This window comes from Barbus barbus, assembly GCF_936440315.1.
Source record: "Barbus barbus genome assembly, chromosome: 1".
Classification (NCBI taxonomy): domain Eukaryota; kingdom Metazoa; phylum Chordata; class Actinopteri; order Cypriniformes; family Cyprinidae; genus Barbus; species Barbus barbus.
Genome location: NC_136729.1, coordinates 22,924,670 through 22,938,861, shown reverse-complemented (window position 1 = coordinate 22,938,861; position 14,192 = coordinate 22,924,670). Strand labels below are relative to the sequence as shown.

General features: G+C 46.2%; 1 protein-coding gene across 1 annotated transcript; it reads left to right on the top strand.

Annotated features, from left to right (window-relative positions):
* Positions 1-6,664: 6,664 nt before the first annotated feature.
* On the top strand, positions 6,665-8,270 carry LOC306851297 (uncharacterized protein). Its single transcript, XM_079387452.1, has 2 exons — positions 6,665-7,427; positions 7,546-8,270. The coding sequence occupies exon 1, from the start codon at positions 6,722-6,724 to the stop codon at positions 7,418-7,420; it is 699 nt and encodes a 232-aa protein (XP_079243578.1). The 5' UTR covers positions 6,665-6,721; the 3' UTR covers positions 7,421-7,427; positions 7,546-8,270.
* The last annotated feature ends 5,922 nt before the right edge of the window (positions 8,271-14,192 follow it).

Below are 14,192 nucleotides of genomic sequence, written 5' to 3'. Positions count from 1 at the left end.
GAGATTTGGTGTGGACAAATCACTATATGTGTGTTTGTTAGTCATGTCATTTTGGGGCAGATTATGCATGGATTTCTGGAAAGTCCCAATACCAAAACATTACGACTCAAATAAATAAATCTTACTCAATTTTTTTCATCTGATTTACATGCAGGAAATGCAGAGAACAAATGCACATAAACTCAACCAATTATAGAACAGTGTTTCAGTTTGTATTATAGTACATGCTTCATATAATGTGTACATCGTTTCAATATCCAAAGTCAAAGTAGTGGGTGTTGAAGTTTGAATTAAGATCAGTTATAAGTAAGTAAACATAAATGGATCCAGGACTGCAAAATAGACCTATTATGGTCTTACCTAAGTGCCCGTTTATGATATAGTTTAGGCCTGTATTAAACTGAACAGTGCAGACTGCAGAGTATTTCTCTGGATTACAATGAAGTCTTATATGATAAAAAAGCGCTCCATTTTTTATTTACTTATGTAGCCATTTATTTTCACTTTTAGCAGACATATATTTAAACACTACATTATTCAGATCTGCATATTATATATAAAATGACCCATGACCCCTCAATCTGTCCTTCTCTGGTATGGTATAGGCTTTCCATAAACTGCCATTATCTCTAAACTGGAACACCCTCAGGCTGATCTTCAGGCAGTCTGTGATGTGATTTAACTCATCTCAGCCCGTCTCATATACTGTAGCCTTTGCTCTTATCTTTCATATAAAGCCACACACTCTCACTTACACACACACAGCCTTAATGGCCATATAAGCTGTGCTGTATCTTTTTGCAACAGGCCTAAAACCTGAGGGAAGCTATCCCTATTTGAATAGACATGTTGGACTTAATCTTCTTTTCCATCACATACTTTTTGTAATGCCATTTCACACTGGCTCTATGCTTGCTTTGAACCATTTGAATAACTATTAAGTAATATTACAGCAATCACTGTTAGAAATAAATCTTTTCATGTAATCAGACCTACTTTTTAAGCCATGGCATTTATGTTCCATTTGCTTGTCCTATAAAGTGTGCATTGTGTAACTTTTTTGTAAAACAAAAGACTTAAGTATGTGTGTGAAGAAATTATTATTCTCATTAATTATCATTAAATACTGTTTTCTTTAAAAATTGTCTTCATAGTTAAAGTTCAAATAAAAAATATATTAATAATAATAAAATTAACTTACAAACACTTACAAAACATTTACCTTACTAGCTAAATGAAATAAAATAATTGAAGTACTATAATTAGTAACAATAAAACTGAAATTTGAATACAGATAGAATGACAAAATAATAAAATGACAAAAGCACATATAACAAAATATTAAACTAATTGATTCATCCTCTCAAATATACAGGTTGTTCTATAAAAACATAAATGGTCTTAGTCCTTTGAATTACATTCCAGGTTTTATGAACATGCAGTGATATCACGGAGCCCTGCTCTCTTATGCAACTTTATGGCTCAAAAACTAATGGAATCTGGTCACCATATTGGCCGTACTCTGAAGAGTTGGATCCAAAAGCAAAGGAGCACAATGAGGTGGGTCAGTTTCATTTACTTCAACAAGCCAATGACTTTCAATGTCTTTTGAAAACCATCCCTTGGATGCATTTTTCATCAAAGCAGCCACAAACCCATGGGGACAATCATCACATTTGTTCTGGTGATTCATTTTACCATTAATATCTAACACAGAGCTGGTCTTGATTTTCACTCAACTCTGGACATGAAAGGGACCCAGAAGGATGACACGGCACAATTATGTATCATTTACACTGACGCACCAGAATATACGCAGTCATGTCTTAAAAATCCCTAAACTGTGAAACCCATTTGCACTGTTTACTCAGCTGGTTTCTTAAGAACTGGTTCTGTAACTCATTTGACTTGTTCAAATATATTTGTATGGTTCAGCATTTGCTTTCTATTTTCCATGTATTTGTGTTTTTTCCAAATATCTGCTAAAAGTTTTTTGGGGCGATGACTACTAATTTTGTATGTTGGGCATGTTCCATAAGTGAACAGAATAAAATCTGGATTTGCCTCAGACGGATTTCTAGGATTCTTGGCCAGGTGTTCTTTGATGTCTTGAAGTCCAGCCTGAGGTAACTATGGGTCTGCTCGGCTTAGCCTTCGATTTATAGCGATTTGTTTTAGCATGGCAGGTTAAAGCTAGGGTCCTGGTTCTGCTTAGGATGGTAACTGTTGGTGTCTGGTACTCTGGAGACAGACTCCTTCATCAGGTGCACCCAAGGTGCATTATCTGTCTCTGCTGACGTAATCTTAGAGCTCTGCTCTGTGAAGACTTAGTTTACCTTGGCTCCCAAACATGGGACTCTGCTCCAGCAGGAGAAGCTATCTTTAACTAGTGGATTAAACTTTTAGAGAGATTCATTACAGCCACACTATGTTCCGTAAGCAAGCTATGAACAAAATAATAGATTTCCTCCCCTACATCAGGCTTAGTGTCTAATGTTATTTAATGCCTAATGCCATGTCTAATGCCATGCCAATTGCCTACATATTTTTACTAAAATCTGCTTTGCAGGCTTCCATATAGTATTCTCCCATAGCAAACTTTTTAATTTTTCTTATTTCTACTAACAGTTGATCACAGCAAATTTTGTTATTATATACTAATAGGCCTATTATTAGCTTATATTATTATTAGTAGCCATAAAACCATAACATTTTTGAATACCTTTAGCGTAAAGGTGGATCTTATCAATATTTTGTATTAATCAAGACAAAAAAATGTAATACATTGTGCTGCACCATAAGTTGCAGTGGTGACTAAGGCTTAATAAGCAGTCATGCATAGACTGCAACCATTTAACCAAGACTTGCGAGGTTCTTTCACCTTGGCTCGTAGAATTTGGAGCTAGTAGAATTGGATTGTTATCCATAAGATTATCATTTACTTAAATCTGTTTGACTATTTTTATTCTGTGGAACACAAAATGTGAATCTTTGAAGAAAAAAGACATATTTTCCATTAAATGAACGTAAATGTAAATTCGGTTAGTTTGACACATTTGGCATCATGACTTAATGCATTTACTGGAAATCGAACCCATGACTTTGGCATTGTTAGCGCCATGTTATAATGTTGGAGCTATAGGAAGGCCTTTTCAAGACGCATGCGCTAAAGTCTTTTTAAGCCAAACAATAAGACTAAAATTTAAATCATTATTTACTTTATTTACTCTTCTTCTTCACCATAATTATAAAAATGTACAACAGAAGTTGAATGTACTTCAAAAATGTGTTACATTATTTAACACCAAATGCCATTGGTTATCTTTGGCTTCAGTCCTTATAAAATACTTCTTTACCAGGAACCACTAGGGGGCCTCAGCAAACTTCCAAGGGGACCTCAAGATGGCTTTAACATATTTAAAATTAGGCAAAACAAGCATTAAAATAAGTGATTTTATTTATTTATTTACTGAGAAACAGGTCTGCCGTGGTGGTGCAGCCTCATTTTAAAATGTGATTTCTAGAACTGGAAAAATATCTTAAAACATTTTTATAATGAATACATATTTTTCTAGTTATTCCAGACTTGAAATAATGTAATCGGGCACAAACTGTGATCCAGGAAATAACAAACACCCTTTTCAATATTGTAGACAATGGAATTCTGCAATTTATGCAGTCAAAAAGGTTGAGAGCCTCTGGTCCAAATGTTTGATGCCATGCAGCTACAGTAGATTATTTGAGCGTTAGTGTCTGTTCTTCACATAGTGCAATCATTTGACTTCAGAAGAGATAGCACACAAGTTATATGGACCACTTTTATGGTGCTTTTTTCTGAGCTTGACTCACTCACTTTCATCCAATTCACACTTCCATTAGAAAGAAAATCATAGAGTTCCTCTTCAGGAACTCGAGCTGCGTCAGGAGATGCTTTGGGGGACGCCTACAGCGTAACCGGTTCTGAATACCAATGAAATCTGTCCAATACATGGGAGGGACGTCACGGGCGAGGTGACGTAATGACCTGCTGGTATAAAAGCATGTGCGGTGCAACCGGCGTCAGCTTTCTGTCATTCAGCTAAGCGCTCTGTGTCTTGGAAGTCTTATTTACTGTTGTCTGTCCGTTTTGCAAGGTCATGTCAAAAAGGCTTTGTAAAACTAAGCATGGGAGAAGTGAGGAGCAATACGGGCTGTGTGTTCCTCCGTACAAATGTTATTTGAGCTTGTGTGTGCTTTGCTTGGGAGCGAGGCACGCGGAGGCAGCCCTCGAGGGGGGGCTGACTGTCCGCACTGCGAGGGTTTTCCTCTGCGTGTGCTTCGCTCCCGAAAGGCCCTCTTCTCTGGAGAGGGTTCTTTCATTGGCGTTCCTCGCGGCGCGGGTCCCGCTTCCGCTGAGGCGGAGCAGAGACGGTGCTCGTGAGGTTCGCAACGGGATCTAGTAGAGGGATCGGAGATGAGCGAGTCTCTATCTCCATCCTCACTAGCTGGATCCCGCGACCGCTCCCCGAGTTCAGAAGCACACCTGGCAGTTACTTCCCCTCGGGCAACGGCATTGGTGTTTCTCGTGTCTTCCTCCGAGGAGGTTGACATGGAAAGCGTCGAGCATGTTGCACCCACTCTGTCACCCCAATATGAGGAGCTTGTGGAGTGGCTTGTCGAACTGCAGAGAGGGTTATACGAGCGCTTTCTGCGGTTTCAGACTCACCTCCACATCGGAGCCTGCCTTTTTTTCCCCGACCTCCACACTGAGGTGTCGAGGTCGTAGGGAAAACAATTCGGCCCCTCATTCGATTATAGTTTAGTGCGGAGGACATCCGTGAACTCTGCAGAACCGCTGATTTGTCTCTTCGCGCCACCAGGGAGACCGCCAAGGTGATCTGTGGCAGCCCTGGTGGTGGCGGAGAGGCATCTTTGGTTGACCCTGTCGGATTTAAAGAAAAACCGCGACAGGGTCTTCCTTCTGGACGCCCCACTTTGCCTTCTGACCTTTTTTGGTTCGAGAGGCAATTGGCGGCGTTCCAGCGGTTTCTCCCTCGCCGCTCTCTAGCCCACGGGGCTGCTGGGCGAGAGCAGCCCCTGCCGCGTGCTGGCTCCTCGTATAGGCAAGCTCGCCCCCGCTGGAGCGGGTCGGGGCGGTAAGAAGGGTGTGCGGTCAAGGACCTCCCAGCCAAGCAGGCGAAGAGGTCTTCGGCCAAGAAGCTCTGATGTGAGTGGGATCAGGGCTTATGAGGGTAGCCCCTGCTGGGGTAGAGCGACGATCGCTGGGCACAGCGCCCTCAGGAGATCGTTCTGCCAACCCTGCCACCTATGGTGCTCCAGGGCGCAGCGGTCTCCAGCGAGTGCATATCTCAGTCTCTTCCGCCCGGTATCGTAGCGGAGCTGAGATGCTCGCCACCCCTTCGGGGGTCTCTGGAGCAGCTGGTTACACCAGAGGCCAGTCTCGAGAGACTGGTTCCCTTAGTAGACTATTTTGCAGCGTGGAAACTACTGCCAAATGTCTCGATGGGTCCTGCGCACTGTAGAAAGATGCTACAGAATCCAGTTCGATTCTCGTCTGCCTCAATTCAACGGGGTGAATTCCACATTAGTGGGCCCCGAGCAGGCTCTGGTAACGGAACAAGAGGTAGATACTATCTTAAGGAAGGAAGCCATCGAGGTGGGTCCTTCTTACGAAGAGAGTCCGGGTTCTACAGCCGGTACGTCATAGGATGGAGGATTGCGTCCCATTTTAGATCTGCATCAATTGAACCGCTCAGTCTGCAAGACTGAAGTTCAAGATGCTCAGGTAAGTATCTCAGATCAAGTCCGAGGACTGGTTTGACACGTAGATCTAAAAGACACATACTTCCATGTCTCCATCCTTCCCACTCACAGGAAGTTCCTGAGGTTTGCTTTAGGGGGCAAAGCTTACCAATATCGGGTACTTCCCTTCGGCCTAGCACTCTCACCCCGCACTTTTACGAGTGTGTGGGCACCGGGTTAGCTCCGCTGCTGCTACGGGACGTCCGCATACTCAATTACATCGACTATTGCTTGATTCTCGCTCAATCAGAGCGGAGGGCGGCTCAACATTGTGGTGGTGGGGATTCGACCATGGTGCAGGCATGTATGTCTCCTGCTCGGATTGAGTCAATCCTCACGAAAGTCAGGAGGGTGAAAGAAGGCCAGTCACTCACTGTCAAGCAGTTTCAGATACTGCTGGGTCTGGTGGCAGCTGCGTCCAACGTGATACCTATTGGCCTGCTGTACATGAGACAGTGGTGGCTCAAGACCAAGGGGTTCTCCCCCATGTCACGAGTCCGGGCCCTGCGCTTCTCCCTGTCGCCACCAGAGGTCACCATCTCCCTTCCACCCGGACTCACCTCACGTAATCACGTACACCTGCCACATCACGTACACCTGCCACATCACGTACACCTGTCACATTACACACACCTGTCCCACTCATTACACCCACAGCTGTTCCCAATTGCCACGGACTATTTAATCTCCCCTCTCCTACCACTCTGTCTGGTTGCATTATTTGGCGTGTGTAAATGTGTTACAGTGTTTTGTTTCTAGTGTCTGCTGTGGTCTGGGATACATGCACTGTGCTGCCGTCTGGTATCCCAGACCTTTTCTGTTTCGTTTTTTTGTGCCGTGTTGGCCTTTTTGTTTCCATTAAATACCCTCACCTGCACTTGGACCCAGACTTCGTCTTTTCACGGCGTACCGTGACAGAATGCAACCAGCAAAGATGGGTCCAGCAGGGAGGTTTCTCCACATCCGCCAGGGAGACCGGAGCATGGAGGATTATGCCAGGGACTTCATTAAAGGAGCTCGTCAGTCGGCGACGGAGAAGACCTGCCTCATGGTCTTCTTCTGGGGAGGCCTGGCTGAGCCATTCAAGTCCCTGGTACCTTACTGGGACCCCGGGGAGTCGCTGGAGGACTACATTAACCTGGCTCTGCAGGTGAGCGGCTCAGCCTTCAGGTTGGAGTTAGCTGCGGAGCCCGTTCACAGTTCTCCCGAGGTGGCGACCCGGGGGACGGCGGCGGACGCGCCCAGTGCCTCGCGCCCGCTTCCGGAGCATCCTGGTCTGATGCGCAGCGTGCGGGAACCCTCGCTGATGTCGGTGCGAGCGGCGTTGGCCGCTCACGTTCCTCCCGAGACAGCTGTGCTCGCTCACGTTCCTCCCGAGACAGCTGTGCCCGCTCACGTTCCTCCCGAGGCGATGATGTTCGCTCACGAAGCCCCCGAGAGAGCGGTGTTCGCTCACGAAGCCCCCGAGAGAGCGGTGTTCGCTCACGAGGCTCCCGAGACAGCAGTGCCCGCTCACGTTCCTCCCGAGGCGATGATGTTCGCTCACGAAGCCCCCGAGAGAGCGGGGTTCGCTCAACGAAGCCCCCGAGAGAGCGGTGTTCGCTCACGAAGCCCCTGAGAGAGCGGTGTTCGCTCACGAAGCCCCCGAGAGAGCGGTGTTCGCTCACGAAGCCCCCGAGAGAGCGGTGTTCGCTCACGTTCCTCCCGAGACAGCTGTGCTCGCTCACGTTCTTCCCGAGACAGCTGTGCTCGCTCACGTTCTTCCCGAGACAGCTGTGCTCGCTCACGTTCTTCCCGAGACAGCTGTGCTCGCTCACGTTCTTCCCGAGACAGCTGTGCTCGCTCACGTTCTTCCCGAGACAGCTGTGCTCGCTCACGTTCTTCCCGAGACAGCTGTGCTCGCTCACGTTCTTCCCGAGACAGCTGTGCTCGCTCACATTCCTCCCGAGACAGCTGTGCTCCCCCACGAAGCCCCCGAGAGAGCGGTGTTCGCTCACGTTCCTCCCGAGGCGATGGTGTTCGCTCACGAGGTTCCCGAGGCGATGGTGACCGCTCACGTTCCTCCCGAGACAGCTGTGCTCGCTCACGTTCTTCCCGAGACCGCTGTGCTCGCTCACGTTCTTCCCGAGACCGCTGTGCTCGCTCACGTTCCTCCCGAGACAGCTGTGCTCGCTCACGTTCCTCCCGAGACAGCTGTGCTCGCTCACGTTCCTCCCGAGACAGCTGTGCTCGCTCACGTTCCTCCCGAGACAGCTGTGCTCCCTCACGAAGCTCCCGAGACAGCTGTGCTCCCTCACGAAGCCCCCGAGAGAGCGGTGCTCGCTCACGAGGCTCCCGAGACAGCTGTGCTCGCTCACGAGGCCCCCGAGAGAGCGGTGTTCGCTCACGAAGCCCCCGGGAGAGCGGTGTTTGCTGATGTTCCCCACCCTGATGTGCCCCCCGAAGCGGTGGAGCCCACCATTGCCCGCTCCAGGGTGGCAGCTCCACACTCACCGCGGTGGTGGCCGCCGGTTCTGCCCTGGGTCTCCATCCCGCCGGCGCTGCCTCAGAGCCCAGGTTCCCTTCCTCTACACGGGCCTGGCCCACCATCCCTCCCCCTGTTCCACCTCCCTCTGGACTTTTGGGGGGATCTTGTGGAACGTCTGGAAGCCATTCCTTAAAGGAGGGGTCATGTCACGAGTCCGGGCCCTGCGCTTCTCCCTGTCGCCACCAGAGGTCACCATCTCCCTTCCACCCGGACTCACCTCACGTAATCACGTACACCTGCCACATCACGTACACCTGCCACATCACGTACACCTGTCACATTACACACACCTGTCCCACTCATTACACCCACAGCTGTTCCCAATTGCCACGGACTATTTAATCTCCCCTCTCCTACCACTCTGTCTGGTTGCATTATTTGGCGTGTGTAAATGTGTTACAGTGTTTTGTTTCTAGTGTCTGCTGTGGTCTGGGATACATGCACTGTGCTGCCGTCTGGTATCCCAGACCTTTTCTGTTTCGTTTTTTTGTGCCGTGTTGGCCTTTTTGTTTCCATTAAATACCCTCACCTGCACTTGGACCCAGACTTCGTCTTTTCACGGCGTACCGTGACACCCGAGGGGAAACCCGCTTCGCATGATCAAGGTCACCGGGCGATGCCTACGTGCCTTAGACATGTGGAGACAACCTTGGCTCTTGTCACAGGGCCCCGTGTTGGGAGCTCCGTGTCGCCGCGTACGCTAGCGACGGACGCATCCTTCTGCACCGGTTGGGGAGCTATCATGAGTGGCCACCCTGCCCACGGTCTGTGGAGGGGTCATCATCTCGCTTGGCACGTGCTCACAATCGAGATGCTGGCCGTGTTTCAGGTTCTGAAATACTTTCTCCCAGACCTAAGAGGTTGCCATGTGTTAGTTCGCTCCGACAACACATCGGTGGTCTCTTATAGCAACCACCAAGGAGGTCTGCGGTTTGCGCCCCCTGTACAGGCTGGCGCTCCAGATCCTTGTGTGGGCAGATTTCAGTCAGGAGGGATCTCCTCTCACAGGCAGGAGGGACCTTGTGCATCCCCGCCCGGAGTTGTGGAAGCTGTGGGTGTGGCCCCTGAGGGCGCACGGCTCGTAGCTTCCGGTCCCTCAACCGAGGTTGTTGAGACCATTCTCCAATCCAGAGCTCCCTCTACGAGGAGACTGTACACCCTGAAGTGGAGACTCTTCACTTCATGGTGCGGAGATTGCCAGCTCGACCCAGTTAACTGCCCAGTTGATACAGTGCTGGAATTCCTGCAGGCTTGACTCTCCGCAGGGTTAGCCCACTCCACCTTGAAGGTCTATGTGGCGGCAATCTCGGCTTACCACACCCCTCTTGGTGGACTGACAGTGGGCAGACAACCCCTAGTTACACGTTTCCTCCGTGGTGCACTGAGGCTAAGGCCTCCGGTGCGGTCCCGGGTCCCTCCTTGGGAGTTGGCTGTGGTGTTGAACGCTCTCTGTAGGCCTCCCTTCGTGCCTATTGAGGAGATCTCAGATCGCCCTGAAGACCGTGTTTCTTCTGGCGATTTCATCTCTGAAGAGAGTTGGGGATTTGCGGCCTGTCAGTGGCCCCTTCTCACTTGGACTTTGCGAATTTCCTTCGGTCACGCCACAGCCTGTCGTACTGCAGGCCTTTAGTCCTTCTCCCTTTCGGGAGCCTGACCAGCAAAAGCTAAATCGTATGTGTCCAGTGTGAGCACTGGACGCATATGTCCACAGAGCTGCCATGTGGAGAAGGGCGGACCAGTTGCTTGTTTGCTACGGTCCCCCTAAGAGAGGTCTTCCTGCTTCCAAGCAGACCATCAGTCGGTGGATTGTGGATGCCATTCAGATGGCCTATGAGTCTTCTGACCTCCCCTCTCCGTTGGGAGTCAGAGCTCATTCCACAAGGAGTGTGGCGGCCTCCGGACCTTTCTCGCAGGTGTCCCTATGCAGGACATCTGCAATGCTGCGGGATGGTCTACGCCCCTGACCTTTGTCAGGTTTTATGGCCTAGACATGCGAGCCACTCCAGGTTTTTCCGTTCTCTCGTCCCTAGCTGTGCTCCGTATGGATACACACAGGGCAGGGACTTGGAAGTCTGGTGCCGTGGGTATCTCGTTGCCCAAAGCGTCTCCTGACGCAGCTCGAGTTCCTGAAGAGGAACGTCTTAGGTTACGTATGTAACCCCAGTTCCTCGAAGGAACGAGACGCTGCATCGCGAGGCCACACTTCCGGCATCCCTGCCAGCGCTTGCTTCATTCTAGAAGCTGACGCCGGTTGCACCGCACGTGCTTTTATACCAGCTGGTCATTACGTCACCTTGCCCGTGACGTCCCTCCCATGTATTGAACAGATTTATTTGGTATTCAGAGCCGGTTACGCTATAGGCATCCCCCAAAGCGTCTCCTGACGCAGCGTCTTGTTCCTTCGAGGAACTGGGGTTACATACATAACCTAAGACGATTTGAAATAACATTTGGCTGAGTAGTACATTTTCATTTTTTGGTAAACAACCCCTTTGGCACTACTGTAAACTCATGGCAGATTTTACCTAATTCAGCCATGATAAAAGACTGAGACATTCATACAAGAAACAAAACACATGCACCACATAAAAGTCTCATTCCAATGGAAAAACATGGGTAACTGCTTCAATTCAAGGGGTGAATTTAAATATTTGGTCTCATCCCCTTCCCTCCTCAAAGGAAACGATTATCTTTTTATCTGGCCAGCACACAGTGAACCAAACCAGAGCACCAAGGGTGGATTCAAAGACTCGTTGCTGTAGCTGTGAAGGACAGTTGGACATTGCAGCCATGAAATACTATACTAGACTTTTTTCCTATTCGTATGCCAGCGTTCTAGCATGAAAACTGCAAGGAAATTTGAAAATAAATCTGTACAGTCTGCATAATGTTTTAATGACAGCAAAAACATTAGGGATGAAGGGGGTAAATGTTTGGGGACTCCCTCTCCCTGACTAATTTACTTTACATTTATTTTCACACAAAACACATGGTCATTGGTGACATGGTAGGGTATCAAACATTTCTGGATCTATATAAGTTCTGTGTTTGTAGTTCTGTTATATGTGATTGCCGATTGGCTCTTTGCTAAACACACAGATCAAATACAAAGTTTTTTTATGACGTATAATCATATATGAGTTCATCTCATATGTGATATGAACCCCCTCCACCCCCAAAACAGTGAAAGTAAATGGCAATCGAAACTGTGTAGTGCATGTGTGTTCTTTGTAGTTTTACATTTTATTTAAAATGATTGGTTTCACTTTATTTTGATGGTCCCTTTAACACATTCTGTTGACTACAAGTAATTTTGCACCTACATATCTACTAACTCTCATTGGTGTTATAGTAGAGTATTGGTAGATTGGTAGGGTTAGGGTTAGAATACATTGACATGTACTTGCAAAATAACTTATTGTTAACAGAAAGCTCAAAAGGGACCATCAAAATAAAGTGTTACCAATTTATTTACTTTAAGGTTTCACTTTATTTTAAGGTGTCCTTGTTACAGTGTAATTATATATTTAGGTACTGAGTAATATTAATTAACTACATGTACTTACTATATGGTTAGGATTAGGATTAGAGTTTGTTTTGGGGTTACTTGCATGTAATTATGCATCATTTATTGTTATTATAATAGCAAGTACGTGTAACATAACAAGGACACTTAAAATAAAGTGTTACCTACTTTAATTGCTTTTGGGACAGTTATTTTGGATAGAAAATATCCACAACGAAAGGAAGATCACGACCTCAAAGCTTTATTCTTTAATCTCAAATTTTATACTCAAATTACAGTGTGCAGATTGGTGTATATTGTTATATCAATGATGACCATAAATGCCTATAACTAGAAGCATCTCTTGTCCTCTGAAATTCCATTGACGTTTTTCCTCCTCCATGAGTAGTAAACAGGCTTCAGCAGTCTAGGCATTAGACATGGAGGAGAAATGGAGGATGAAAGCTAAAATCAAATACCTAGACTTCTAGGTTTGACTTGCCACATGGATCTGATACACTGTCATCATCAGCATCATCCATTTCCAGTAACTCTCACATGCCGCTGCTCTCTGATTCAATTACTCTAATGAATATTTCATTTGGCTTACTTATTGTTTTTGTAGCAGGCTATATCTGATGTTTAAGCTTCTTTAATGTATTATTCTGTTTTTTAAGGTCTCTTTATAATGGAAGTAGTGGGCTTTTTAACAGCCTGTTCTGATGAGAGACACTGTGGGGGAGTCACACTGGTTGTGTGTGTGTGTGCGTGTGTTAGTGAGATGAAGAAAAGGAGAGTGGGGGGTACTGATAGCTGTCGCTCGAGGCCTTTCTTCTCTGTGAGCCTCTGAAGGCAGAGGCCCTTTGGAGAGGAGAATTCACAGGAGAATATCCGTTCAAAGCCAAGGAGCGCCATGATGGTCTTCCACCAGATTCAGAGACTTTTGAAAAGTTCACACAAACAGTGATGCTGCCATTGGGAAACGTTTTTAACACACACGACGCTCTGGTGTGCTTCAGTCTGCGACTCGCTGTGTTTATCGTAAAGAGGATGCATCGGATAAAAGTCCAAAATAAACTCTGATAAGCCATCTTTCCCACAGATGTAATTAAATCATATATTTGTGAAATGTAGTCCTTCTCGATAGTTTTAAGGTTTAATTACTTTTCTGCTTGTATTTATTTTGTTATGTTTTGTTTTGTTTAGTTTTGTTTTTATTATTTCATTTTTGGGGGGGAGGGGAGGGGTGTCAGAGCTGATAAAAGGTAAAAACTGTAACTTGAATGCAATGTAAGTCGCTTTGGATAAAAGCGTCTGCTAAATGCATAAATGTAAATGTCATTGGATTGTATAATAGTGATCTGTGAATTAAGTTTGTATGTCTGTTTGTTAATAGGAGATTATTAAATATTTAGATTTGTCAAGTTCAATTATTGCTTGTATTTTGAAGTGGAGAGTTAATTTGTGTTGACTGGTGTAAAATGCCCCTCGCAACTGGGGCAGAAGGTTTCTAGTGGCATGTTGTTGCTAGTGTTTTTATTATTTATATTTATTAATTACAATTTACAATTTATGGAGTTATTATTGACATCATTTCAGCTCAGTTCAGTTCATAGGCCTGCATACAAATTTTATGCTGCACATTGTTATAATAAAGATTTTATTGCTTACTTCAATGATTGATTCTGTAGAATTGTATAGTGATAATATATTCATATCAATCTCTTTGATTGGAATTGTGTTATTGTTACAGTTCCCTCCAAGGGCGACAGCAATGAGGAATATCTTCCAACAGCACTTTTAATGATCACAATCAAATGTAAAGCAGAGTAGCAAAACCACTGGTAACATAAACAATCACCGACAAACACTGAACAGAAAAGATGACTTTAAATAGTGCAGCTAACGAGGGGTGAACAGGTGATGGGAGTTAACTAATAAAGACTAATGAGCAAATGAATCCTAAACTGAACAGGAACAAAACCATATAACGAAAAGCAGGAACATATAGATCAACCAGAAAAAGATGGAACTGAAGTCCAAACTCCTAACAGTTATTTGATGTGAAAGTGAAAGTGACGTGACATGTGGCGAAGTATGGTTACCCATACTCAGAATTTGTGCTCTACATTTAACCCATCCTAAGTGCAGACACACAGCAGTGAACACACACACACCGTGAACACACACCCAGAGCACTGGGCAGCCATTTATGCTGCGGCGCCCGGGGAGCAGTTGGGGGTTCGGTGCCTTGCTCAAGGGCACCTCAGTCATGGTATTGAAGGTGGAAGAGAGTGCTGTACATTCACTCCCTCTACCTACAATTGCCCACAATAATAGTTATATTGATTATTCTAC